The 14,467-nt window shown below is 25.4% G+C and overlaps 1 protein-coding gene across 4 annotated transcripts in view; it reads left to right on the plus strand.

The window, feature by feature from the left end:
* The first annotated feature begins 473 nt into the window (after positions 1-473).
* Positions 474-14,467, plus strand: part of LOC107452311 (cell adhesion molecule Dscam1) — a 113,306-nt gene continuing 99,312 nt past the window's right edge. Inside the window, exons 1-2 of one of the 4 annotated variants that reach the window (XM_071178573.1) lie at positions 474-726; positions 4,175-4,471. In XM_071178573.1, coding sequence (XP_071034674.1) covers positions 663-726; positions 4,175-4,471 — 361 coding nt within the window. In that variant the 5' untranslated portion in view covers positions 474-662. Of the gene's footprint in view, positions 727-4,174; positions 4,472-5,800; positions 5,931-7,342; positions 7,640-8,363; positions 8,611-9,690; positions 9,988-11,232; positions 11,479-11,936; positions 12,234-14,467 lie in introns of those variants that run through there. The other 3 variants (XM_071178568.1, XM_071178588.1, XM_071178567.1) reach the window with 3 other exon arrangements.

Genomic DNA, 14,467 nt, shown 5'->3' on the forward strand with positions numbered 1-14,467 from the left:
TTGTAAAACGGGTTGAGTAAGATTTTCGTATATTAAGCTAAAGAAACTGAAAGATAAATGACATTATAGTTCTTTTTTTTTTTCGTTCAACAAAATTGCAGTAAGCAGGCGACTCATATATTATATTTTTTAAATGAACAATTGTTTTTACTCATCATTATTCTATTGACTTCTTTAAGAAAGACAAAAAAAAAACATGCTTTTATTAATTTGTATTTACCTTTAATCAATTTTAAAAAAATAATTTTTAAAAAAATTTAATAGCTTAATAATGTTAGGTAAAAAAAGGCTGAACGTTTTACAATATTAATAATTTATTTCTTAATTCTGACAGATAAAATTACTTTGAATTAAATGTCAGTGGTCACTGATAAAATATTTAGATTCGTATATTCCTTTAGATAGATTTAGAAAATTTAATAATTATAACCTCGATTGTTGAGATTAATTCCGTTGAGTGGCGCTGCTGTCTTAATATATACAAAGTGTCAGTGTTCAGTAAGCGTTCTTATTATCCATTCTACTTTTTTCGGAAACATTCTGATGTGTAAATGAAAAACTACAACCTAATGTTATTTTTTCTTTAACAGTGTCTTAACTGTATTTCTAATCTTGAATTTAATTGATATGAGAAACGTTTAGGCCTGTCTCAGTTAATCACGATGCACTTTGTCCTGTACTTACTAACTATTTATTTACTCTGCATCAAAGGCTTTTTAACAACAAGTGAGTAATTTAATCTAATTTATACACTGCTATAAAAATGTATGGGATAAGATCTGATAATTACCAGTAATTAATCATTACATATACTTAATTTTAATCTAAATTTGTTAATTCAATTCATGCTTTTCTCCACTATTTAAATCGTTGAGTTAAACTTTTGTACTTCTAAACTTTAAAGCAGTTAAACGTATTTTCACTGCGTTCGATTTTTAAGATTATACTAATATTTAAGTTTTTAATCTTTGATTTTACATTTTCAAAGTTTCTTTTATTTCAAATTAATTCCTGCTCAAAATTGAATCAAGCAAGATTTTATGGAAGATAAAAACATAAATTTATTTATGCATATCAGTCATATGAAACTTAGAGACCTTCATATTCAACATTTAATGATAGAATTACATTTAGTAATTATTAAATTGAACTGATTTGAGGTTGATCAGTGTTTTGTTAAAAGAAACTACTTATTTTAAATACGAAATGTTTAACTTATAAATAACAGAAAAAGTATTTAATTATTTTTATTTAAAAATATATTATAAATATAATTTTTCGTTCAAAAAAATTTTCTGAGTCTGGAAAAGAAAAAGTTGTTATAGCTATAGCTCTAAATTTCATCTATACTTTCAAGGTAACTTACAAACTTATATTTCCCAATTCAGGATTAATTAAAAATAAAGTTTCTATTCAAACTATTGAATTCGAAATTATTATATATATATATATATATATGTATTGAAACGAGATTTTATACAATATAAAAATACTAAACAGTCAACGAAAGTCATTTCATTAGGCACAATTTAATTACCTACAATCTAAAAAAAAATCTTGATAATTCAATTGTTCTTAATTGCAGATTGATATTGCTACTTTGGTTAAACAACATACTCAAAATTTTATTTTTTAATTTTTAAAAAAAATTTAGCAAGAAAAAATGCTTAACGGTGCCTAATAGTTACCAAAGTTCTAACGTCTAAAAAATCACTATTTATTTAATTTTTTAAAGAAAATTAATGAAAAAAAATATTATTTTACAATTTTGTAATCATATTAAATATACACTCGAATAAATATTCCATCTTTTTCTTATCTTTAGAAACTTCAATTTATATGATTGTTATTTCTTAAAATTGTTTTCATGAATCATATCTCTAATCGTTTACAGAAACAGACATAAAAATTTGAAAATCGAATACGTTAGGCTGGATTTCTGTATTAAATAATAATAATTAAGGAAGAGTGTTGTACCCAGAACCGATTTTACCTTTTTGTATTTTAAAAATAATCAAATAACATAAAAATTGTGAGAGAAACACATTTTGCGTTTGTCTATGAATATGATATTTTGAGAAGAATTTTGTCATGCATTTCAGAAAAAAAGTATAGAAAAATCAATCCGAGGTGCAACATGGTGTTGCACTTTGGACCATCATCTATTATGCTTTACATCATTCGATGTTATTCCTTAGATAACACTTATTTTCAGTTCTCTTCTTTTGAACTTGCTAGTTAAAATTTATTTTTCACTTAACCTTTAAAAAACTTTTATCTAAATTGGAAACACAAACAGTTTCACACATTGTTAGTGACTTTAATCCACAGGGAAATGAATTTTCGCTAACAAGATTGTAGCTCATACTTTGAACTGATCTGAGGTACGATACAGTGACTGGTGCAGGGTATAACACGCATACACTTTTTCTGAATTCGTTAGGCCTAACAAAAATAAGTTATTTTATCATAAAGAGGATGACAGTTTGGCATTTATCTATTTCAGTTTTGATTTCAAATGGGCAGACAATGGACAGAGTGCTATTTTTCAATCAAATTTGTTTAAAAAAATCATCCAGAAACTAAAGAATAAAAAATAATTCTCCACCATACAGTGATACACGAAAGTCAGCATACACCTTTTAAAATTAACAGAAACTTATTTATTTCAAATATTTACCTAAGAATTAAATTCAATTTAGCTTAAATTGATTAGAAATAAGGAATTGATGAGCAAAATCAGCAGTTTTTTTATCATTAGACATAAAATAATATAAAATATTGGATAATCAGTCATTTCGCAAGTCACGAAAGTGAACATACAGGAAATTCTACGTTTGAAATTTCCATATTTTAATATTTAGTTGGTCCACCTTTTGAATTTAAAGCAGCTCTCATACGATTAGGCATTGAATAGACCAGTCCTTCGGTTACAGTGCGGGGGATTTTTTGCCATTCTTCAAGCAATGCCTTTTTAAGATCGTCTTTGCTTTTAATTTGCCTTTTTCTCATACTTCTGTCCAGTTCATCCCATAAATTTTCGATAGGATTCAGGTCGGGGCTTTGAGGAGGGGAGTGCAGTTGTCTTGGAGTGTTGTACAACAGCCATTCCTTGACAACACCAGCTGTGTGCTTTGGATCCTGATCTTGTTGGAATATCCAGTCATTTTCTATGCCTAATTTTCTTACTGATTGCTTCAAATTGTTTTTCAATATATTCAAATAGACAAAACGATCCATAGTGGTTTTTATAAAGACTAAATTGCCAACACCTGAAGATGAAAAACAGCCCCAAGCCATCACTGAACCACCGCCATGTTTTACTGTAGGAATCAGATTCTTCAATTCTAACTCTGTTCCGGGTTGTCGCCAAACTTTTTGCTTACCATCCCAGCCAAAAATGTTAAATTTAGATTCGTCTGTAAAAATAACTTTTTAAGTTATATATAACTTTTAAGTTTTTGTCAAATTATAGTTCCTTATTATTCCTTGCACTGTAGCTCCACTTCTACCAATGATTTGACTTATTTGATTGAGTGAGTTTGCCTCATTTTTCAATTTAATAACCAGTTCTCTGATTTCTAATAACGTTTCAGTTCTTTTAGTTGCCATTTTAGAATTAATGAAATAAATTTCATTCAAAAATCTCCTCTAAAGCTTATGTAAAACAAGGCACAATTCTTACAAATATATTAAGAGAATAAAAAGATGGCCAAATACCTGCAAAAATCTATTTAAATCCCACTGTATGCTCACTTTTGTGAGTTTGAAAAAACTCATATTTTTAACTTAATCTGAAAATGATTATGATAATCTTAAAATGTTTGATGTCTATTAGACACATAATGATTCACATGCATACTGGTAGCTATACGAATGAGAAAAAGAAATTTATTTGCATTTTATTTCAAAAAATGGGAAAATTTGCAAGTGTATGCTGACTTTCGTGTATCACTGTATGTCTAAAAACCTGAAAATGGTCACTAAGACAGCAAGTATTACCTGTTGCTAAAACTATCACTACGTACACTGAATAGAGAACTCTCTCATTTAGTGGTGCAAATAATCACACTGATCTTTTCAATATTGATATAATTTTATTAAAATTTAAATGAAAAACATTTATAATAACTGTTAAGAGAAAGATGTTTTGAATATTACTCGTTTTTTATAGGTAAAGATGGACAACAGATTCCTGTTCTAAATCCAATGTTCGTTCCTCCGAATATTGCTCTCGGTGACAATACAGAGTTATTTTGTAGCATAAAACGTGGAAAACTACCTATTTCTTTTAAATGGCTTCACAATGGCAAAGAAGTTACATCAAAAATTAAGTTCAAAGTTACGAATACCGAAACTAGTTCCCATCTTTCCATTGGAGAAATTCAAGCATCTGATATAGGAAACTATTCCTGTGTTGCTTCAAATGTATTCGGCCAAGATACTGGAATAATTAGTTTGATCATTGAAGGTATTTAATATAGAATAAACATTTTTAGTTTAAATATCACTTTTGTTATTGGTCCATTATTAGACAATGATTTTAAACTGAATAGTTTGTAAGTAAACTGATTGAGCCATTGGAATGAATTTCATTAGTTTCTATCAATGAAATTCATTCCAATGGCTCAATCCGTTTTACATTAATAAAATATCTTATATTTTTTGGATATACGAAAAGCAGTTATTGAAATACACTCCATCATGTTTTAATGTAATAGAAGGTTTAGAAAGTTTAGCTCCCTCACTTTTTTTATTTAAATTATTATAAATATTCGGCATTTTAATTTTGAATGTATTCTTTGTGAATTTTATATTTTCTTAGTACTGAAGATTTTAGATTAGATGAATGATGAAATACACTTCATATGCGGTTGGATGGGAAACAGGCAAGTACTATAGTTTCTATTTTTGTTTAATTTGAAAACAAATGTAATTTGATAAATAAATAGCTTAATTAATTCTTTATACTATAAGAATCTTTATTTAAAGACTACTTAATGAACTAACTATGCGTAATTTTTTTGCACTTTATTTTAATGTTGAGTTCATATTTAAACACTGCTTACTATCCTTTTATAATATTATACTATATAACTAATAAGAGTGTTAAAAAATATTTTCTCAAGATGATGGAACGTTTTAAATGATTTTCGTATAATTATTCCAAATTAGATGGTACTTATGAACTGAATCTAATTTATAATAGATTAAATTAATTATAATTGTACTACAATTAGAAAAATTATTATAAACACGAATTTATGCTAATAAAAATTCCAAAAACCCTTGTGATTATTGAGTTTTTTTCGGTAATATTGAAAGACAATTAATATCATAATAAAGTAATAAAATTTTTAATTACATTGCATATATATGCAAGGCTTTAGTTATAAGTAAAGCCTTAATTATATAATTTCGTATTCATTTTTTAATGCAATATTTATTAATTTTTTGTACTATATTTATTTATTTTCTTGTAAGTCTCTGCATTTTTTTTAGTTTACTAATAAAATTTTATTGAAAAAAAAGTGATTTTTTTTATTTAACACTACCGTTATTAAATCATTAGAAATATTAATTCATTTAATATTTTAAAACACAGTTTTAATGCATTAATATGGTTTGGTAATTTATACTTGTAAAAATATATTAATTTGGTTACAGAAATCAACGTTGTGTGGCGCTGCTGTTCTGTTCATAACATTTATTCTTCTCTGAATATATACTGAGGTGGCTTTTTTTAAAGACTAAGCTACTTCTTTATTATATTTTATTGCATAAATGAAAACAAATCTCATCAGCTTCATGTGCATTGAAAATTAGGAACTGTTTTATGATATTGAAGATGAATATATGTAGCAAGCAAAACTGGAAAAGTAGTTTACTGTATTGTTGCTTTGCTGTGTTGACAGACATTTTCGAGTATGGTGAGTTTATACGCTGTATTGTAATAATAAAATTTCTAAATTAGAGATGAATTAAACATGTTTAAGCATAATTAAAATGCCTTTAAATTTAGAATGCTGCCGTTTCTTTGAATGGGCTGTTGTTTTATTTTGTAATAAAAATGTTAATTTAAACTCTGAATTAAAACTAGCTTATTTAAAATATCATATTCATAACAAATGGTTTAAAACAAATGATATTGTATAAACAACTTTATACATTATTTTTTTTATAAAAACACTGTTATACTTTCAATATAAAAACTGTATTGTTTAAAAATTATTCTACACATTATATTCACGCTGAATTTATACTTCTTTGAGGATTGTTCTAAACACATCACAGTTATGTGGTAGTTAATTATTGTATTATATTTAATTTCGAAATACAAAATAAGCTCTAACCTGTAAGTATTTGAACTATGTAATCATTAATAAACCACATTTTTTATTATTTTAGAATATTTTTGAAATTAAATTTATTAAACTTGAATTTTGAATTATTGACATAGCGTTATAATATTTATAAATTTATTATTTATACAGTAACGCAATGCAAAAATGTTATTTCCATAAACATCATTACATATGCTTAATTTTGCTCATTAATTTGTTAACATTAACGTACTTAGATCATATTAAATCCTTCTGCTTAATGTACGTAATAACAATGTACTATGCAAAACAGTTTTTCCAATGTTGAAAAATATTAATTTTGCTAATTTTATTGTCTATTTAAGTTACTTAGATCATATATAAAACAAACGTATTTTAAAAGAAGGAATGTATATACTTTAATTTTTAAATGAAATGTACGTAATAAAATTGATATTTAGATACTTAATTATAAAAAGCAAAATTCTATTTCAATTATATAAGTCAAATCAACTAAAGAGCGTGAATTTATAGTCTAAAGTAAGTTATCTTATGTTAATAAAATTTCAAGCAATTTTTTAGTTATTTGATATATAATTTTATAAAATTGGATCTAAAAAATTGAGTTTGAAATTTGTTTCTGATGAAATTGAGAGTTGTGAATTAGGAACTGGTATTTAGGACTTGAGAATTAAGAATTTTTAAATCGGTAACGTGTATTTTGAAGATGGAATTTGGGCTGTGTTAATTGTCGGAATATGGGTGTCAGAAAATTAAAGTGCTCCTCCAGTTATAAAAATTCATTAATATAAAATGCTCGTTTCTTTGGTGTTTTAAAAAAAAATTCGTAATATGTATATAACTGTAAAAAAAATTTCATAATTCTATTTCTCGTGAGCAAGAATGAACATCTTCATTAATAATGATAATGATAATAGACTATTATCTAAGCAAGCTAAGACTTATCAAATTGGCTTCTAAATAGTAGATTTTAAATAATTTTTTTCTAATTTTAATAGTGCTATGTGAGGATGAAGCACCAGTTTTGAATCCTATGTTTCTACCACCAAATATCGCAATTGGAGATATGACGGAATTATCATGTACAGCAAAAAGAGGAAGTCTACCCATCAGTTTTTCATGGCTCCACAATCATAAACCGATATCTATTTATCAAAAATTTAAAACTTCAAACAGCGAAATTAGTTCACAGCTCCGTATTGGAAAAATCAGTGCATCTGATATTGGTAACTATACTTGTGAAGCTACAAATGCATATGGAAAAGACAGCACAACCCTAAGTGTCATGATTGAAGGTAAATAAAAATGTTTCCTTTTTTAAATAGGAAACATCTTAATTTCTTTTGAACTACAAATGGCTTAATTTTTGTAAAATTTATTTATGATACGTTTTAGTTTTGGATTAAGTATTAACCAAAGTTATATTTGTAATAAAAAGAAGAATATGTGGTTTGTTTACCATGATCATTTTGAATAGTTAACTATACATCTGGTTTAAAAATTTGTAATATAATAAGTAAGGGTAAACTGACCATCTTAGACGAGATTGCCAACTTCTAACAGCTTGAACGAAATAAGAAACTAAGTCACGTTGTTTGTGCTAGAATAGCATACAACACACGTTGGTTAATTTGTACACAACCTTTTAAAAGTATTTTTTTCTTACATATGACGTTTTGAATTTTTCTGTACTATTATGCACTTTTAATGCTTTGTTTTCTTTTGGTTTTCCATAAATTCTGCACGTTTTTCTATGCTTTCTTATGTATTTGATAGTTTTTCTTGAAGAAATGAAACTTCATGTAATGTTGTATAATGTAATATACTGTATAATTCAAGTATCTATAATTTGTCGGATTTGTCAACAGTTTATAAAATGTCAACTAATCAAAAACTACTCAGTATATCAATTGCATAATATGGAAAACTTTCCGAAAATATTCTTCCTTATTTTTAATTTTAAAAAAAGCGAATGGAATTTATGTCAATTCTTTTCGAAACTCGATAATATGTGGCGCTGCTATCTATTTCAGTAATGTACAGTTAATGGATACCAGTTACTAATTCAGTTGTGTTACTTGTAGTAAATAATAAATATTTGTTTTAAACAATAGTTTTCAATGCTAACCTTTAAGACTAACGTTTAAACAAATTGTTGGATAATATTTATTTTTGTTTCGCCGAAATTCTTTAGGAATTGTATTAAAATATTGACATTTAGTAATGGCGTACCTTCTTCTGAGTCTCTTAGTCATGATTACAAAAGGTGAGTTTATTACTATATTTTTTTAAAAAATCTTTTAATGGTCATAAATGTGATAAATATTTTTTTAAACTTTTTAATAAATTGATTAATTTATACACTGTTGAATTCTGGTAACATATTGAGTCATGTTTACTCATGGAATTATAATGGTTGATTATGAACAATTCGATACAAATTCTTTATGATTTTTTTTTAATTTCTTCAAGTACAATGAATGATAAATGCATTCATTATGAAACAGAATTTTAAAAAAAGTGGTTTAGAAAAACATTTAAACAATTACATTATTTGCTATACGTTTTAACAAGTTTAAACCCAATGTCTTATGACATACATATGATGTATAGGAACTATTTTCCAATTAAACATATTGTCTATTTCTCCACGCGTAAATTGTTACTTTTTAAGTGAAACTTTTTAACTGAAAGCCGTATCTCAGAAATTATAATTAATCAATAAATAACACCTTTTGTTTAATTTTCAAAATGTTGTGATGGCTTAGAATGATCTTGAAAAAGTTTGTTTTTTAATAAATTTTTAAATTTAATTTAGCATAATTGGTATATTACTTAGATTTTAAATTTACATAAATTATTATTGTGTTTTATGCAGTAAAATTACAAACAAAAATAAGTTTTTAAACTAATCACTAAAACTAAATCAATAAAAAGGCAACATTAAATATAATTTCTTACTCTGTAATTTCCAGTAAAACTTCAGTGTTAATTTTAAAGATGGTATTAGTAAATATATGTCTTGGAAAACCCTCTTAACTTAATCAATTTACTCCATCAGTTGTATTAAAAAATTAGAAACAAACCAGAAGATTAAAAAGAATTAACAGTGAAAGCAGTTTTTGTAATGTACAGTAAAAAACCTCTTAATATAAGCATTTTCAAGGAAAAATTACTTAAATCAGTCAATTAAAAAAACTTTAAGAGTTGATACAGCTTTGTTCTTAAAATTTAATAAATCTTAGGTATAATATTTTTCAACATCGCAATAACTGCGGTTGTTTAGTTTATAAATATAAATATTGATGTTTGTAATAAAGATTGTTAATTCGTAAATTTTTTTCAGTGTTTTGCCGCGATGAATTACTTATTTTAAATCCTATTCTGATACCACCTAACTTGGCAATTGGAGATATGGTTGAATTATCTTGTACTGTGAAGAGAGGAACTATGCCATTTTCATTTGTTTGGTTTCACAATAATAAAATTGTTTCGGATCATCAAAAATTCAAAATATCAAACTCTGAAATAAGCTCTCAATTACGAATTGGAAAAATAAGTGCATCGGATATTGGAAACTATACTTGCAAAGCAAAGAATTCTGAAGGAGAAGACAGCAAATTTGTCCAGTTAATTATCGAAGGTGAATTACATAAGTTGGAAATATTTAATAAAGTAAATTTATAAGTTTATCTAAAAATGAATTTATGCCTCTAGTTTAATATTATAGCCTCTAGTTTAATATTATAAAACAATGCATATAATAATTGCCTAGTGAATCTTTTTTTTATAATGATAAATTGAATTATTAGTATTACTATTATTAACTAATTAGTAAGTCTGTAATTGATCACTTCATATATTTGTTCCGTAAATAAAATTTTAATAATCTTGAATTGTAAAATCTACTTATGGACAAAAATATATAAAATATTTCGTGGCTTTAGTTTTTTTTTAAACATCTATAACATCTTTTTATTAAATTTTACCTTTTAACTAATACTTATAACTAATACTTTAATATATTTTTAACTAATACTTTAATATATTTTTCTAACTAGTCTTAGTGCCTTAAATGTTTTATTGAATGAATTTAAGATTATATTTTCCATTGGTATTAATGAATATGATGATGATTACCTGTTTATCTACATGAAGATGATTGTCTTACTTTTTTTTACTATTACACTGATATATTTCGTAGAAACTAACTTCTGGGATATTCTCATCGTATTAATACTTTATTTTCCGGTAAAGTATTTTTTATTCTAATACAAAGTTATTCAAGCAAATTTAGTTGTATTTGAACTACTTTCTGTATTTCTTCTTTTAACTTACTGTATTTCTTGTTTTAACTTACTGTATTTCCAGTTCTAACTTACTGTATTTCTTGTAAATTACATAATTTCAAATTTCTTGTGAATATTTAATTTTTTCCGTAAATTTTGCTTTAATAATAGATTTTATTAACAAAAACTTATAAATTGAGATTTCCTAGGAAAAAATATATTTTGCTGTGATTTAAATGGAAAATATTTTTACTGTAACTAATTTTGAAAAATTATTTTCTATAAATAGTGAGATTAAAAACAAACAAACACCTTTGTACATATGTAGTTTTTATATAGCTTCAAACATGCTGAAAATATACAGGTTTCAGTTAATGATTAATATGTCTAGGTGATTTACGTATCAAATTATTATCAAAATGGTGTTAAAATTAACAACAAATTAATGTAGAATTAGTTTATAATGCGCAACAAATTTTTCAATAGAAGTAAATTAAATAAAATCTATTTTTTCAAGTTATAATATTAATAATTTTTTGTTTCTAATTTAAACGATATGTGGCGCTGCAAATCACTTTTTTAAGGGTACGCTTAGTTTCATATTAATATATATTCTGTTGAATGGCAATGCAGTATTTTTATCTGTAAACATTTTTTCAACATTGATTCAAATAATCATTGTTGAATTTTTTATCTAATTATGTATCATACAATTTTAAAAACATTTTTTATTATTTGTGAAAGTAAAACAGTTTTAATGAATTCATTTTCCTCCGATTTTCAAAGAAAGATCATCATCAAACATTGTTTTGTGCTGTTATGGATGGTAGCTTCATTTGAACTAAGTAAGTAATATTTGTATACTTTTACTACATTCTAAATATTTTATAATGCCTGATAATTAAAACAAATTTTTAGTAACGTTTATGTAATGTATGAAAGAAATATAATTTAATTTTCTACTAACAAAAGAACTGAATATATTTTACATCATAATCATTATCAGAATCACACTCATTGTTTATGAGGTAATATAAATAATTTATTTGGTGCAAAACAATTAAAAATTAAGAGACATCAAATGTCAAAAGACAGATGTCAACCATTTAATTGAATCGATATTGATTAGTTTTTATACTTGCTGATTTCTTACGCGATTTGATCAACCACACACGAACTTAATTAACAATTTTTAAAAAAGATATCACGTTTGCAAATGATTAAATTATAAAAAATATACAAGTATTAAACCAATGCTTAATGGTTTTTAAATGCATACTACAAAGATGTATCTCTTTTACAGTTTCAGCCAAGGAAGAGTCGCCAATTCTGAATCCGATGTTTATTCCCCCAAATTTAGCTCTTGGTGACATGGCTGAGCTAACCTGTTCAATCAAAAAGGGAAGTTTGCCAATAAAATTTGAATGGTTTCACAATCATAATAAAATAATTGAAAATCAAAATCATAGAATATCCAGTTCAAAAATAAGTTCACAATTTCTGATCGAAGAGATTAAAGCAACAGATATTGGTAATTATACTTGCACAGCAAGTAACTTGTATGGGGAAGATAGAAAAACAGGAGCAGTCGTGATCGAAGGTAATTTATATCATTTTTATGTTTTAAAATTTCATAATTTTCTCAGAATATAAAAACTGGAGGATTATTTTGCTGCACAGGACAATAGTAACTACTACAATAATAACTATTAAAATAGTACACGTGTGCTATATTAACTAAGAGTTATTTATTCCAATGTACATAATTCTTAAACAAGTTTTAAGATACAAGTTTTAAGATAAATTAAAAAAAATGCCTTCAAAATAAGTACTTAAGAATACTTATTTTGAAGGCATTTTTTTAAATTTTGAAATGACTAAAGTTTTATCAATGAACAGAATGTTTCAATAATTCTTTTTTGAAGTTTCAAGATTTTGGGCTAATTTTTAAAGGTAGCATAATGAAAAAAAAACAAACAATTTGTTGGTTTTTATAATGCTTATTTTTATACGTACTAATTACATTTTAAATGTTTTTCATCATTATTCATTATAAAACTTTTATCAAAGTAGTTTTTATATATAATGTCAATAGGTTGGATAAAGTTATACGTTTTTCGTTTCCTTGTGAATTAATTTGCATTTTTCCGAAGTAACAAAATAGGAAAATGTTCAAAGTGTTCTATTGATGACAGTAATCAATATAATCTTATTTTAGATAATTTTATGCATCATTTCGTAGTACAATAATTTCAAATAATGATATTGAAATCTTTAATATTCTCAAAAAGAGGGAAATGTTAGAGGGATTTTAAGAAGTTGTATTTTTTGTGTGTGTTTCCTTTTTATAATACACTGTTTTGAAATAATGAAAATTTAAGCATAAGATATTACAAGTATGAAGTAATGATATCATTATACAGGTCTATATTTTGTGTTAAATGCGAATGCTACGTTATAAATAAACTGGATAAGCAGAAAGAACTTTCCAGTTAAATGTTTGCATAGTTTGCAAATTTAGTTTTTCGTAGTTTAGTATTTTAATTTTATGTTTGCTAAAACGTGTAGTTCTTTTATTTACATCTATTGCAAAATTAAATTGTCTTGCTTTTGTTGGTTATTTATGCTTAGTAACTAATCTTATTACCAAGACAAAAAATGAACCATATTATACTGCTTCTTTTCTCGAAAGAACTCTTACTTTGATATTTCCGACTTTTGAGTTTTGTTATTGAAAAGAGTAGAAGAAAGTTTTTGTATTTTATTTTTTCTAACTACTCAAAAAAACATGTAAAGTTAGTCGGTCAACCAACAGTTTATAATGTTGTACCACATTGTAACGTTCATTTTAGCGTAAATTGCATTTATTAAACTGAAAAACTTGTTGCTCATTTTTTTTAAACTTTATTCATTTATTGCAAGAGACTATTATTACCTAACAATTTAACTATTGAATTTTATTTCTTCTGATAAACCGTTATACAGTTATTCAACCCGCCGCCGCAGAAACAAAAATATTTATTTCAATTTAACATCGACTTAATCGTTATGTTTCAACATAAATGCTATGTTCAAATGGTTTCATAATGGAAAACAGAGTCAATCACATTCTAAATATAGGATTTTGAATACAGAAAGTAGTTCTCAGATTTATATGGGCAAAATTCCGGCAAATGATATTGGTAATTTTACGTGTGTTACAGAAAATTCATTTGGTCAAGATCAAAAAACAGAAAATGTTGTGTTTTTTTTGCCACATAAGTCTCTATAAAATATGTAACAAGAGCATTTTGTTTCACAATTATTCATTCGATACATTTGAATATATTGGAACTGTGTATTTTTATTGCTACATGGATCATATTCTTTCAAGTAAATAGTTTTCATTCCCTACAGCATGTCTTGAAACACAATATTGAAATTGAAAACTGTTATACTGGGAAATTTTATTTGATCCGTCCTACCTTAATGCCATATTTTAAGTTTAAAAAAAGTAAAATAATTATTTTGTTTTAAATTATACTAGAGAACCTTAACAGTTAGTTTTCTAGACACGTAAATATCTAATAAAAGTAAATGAAATGATTCTTCACTTCAAGTAGTTGATCTCCAGCACATTCATTTTATTACATGATATATTTATTTACAGGGAAATTATTTTTCCCCTTTATATATATGCTGTATGAAACGTGCCATATGCATTGAAAAAAAGTTCTATTATTTTGTGTATTTATTTGATTTTTAATTTTATTACGCAATTTTAAACTTTTAAAAAAATGTGATAATTCTGTTTGTTTCAAATTAATTTAAGTGATCTTTGGTTGGTTTTGTACG

Source organism: Parasteatoda tepidariorum, chromosome 3 (assembly GCF_043381705.1).
Source record: "Parasteatoda tepidariorum isolate YZ-2023 chromosome 3, CAS_Ptep_4.0, whole genome shotgun sequence".
NCBI classification, from domain to species: Eukaryota; Metazoa; Arthropoda; class Arachnida; order Araneae; family Theridiidae; genus Parasteatoda; species Parasteatoda tepidariorum.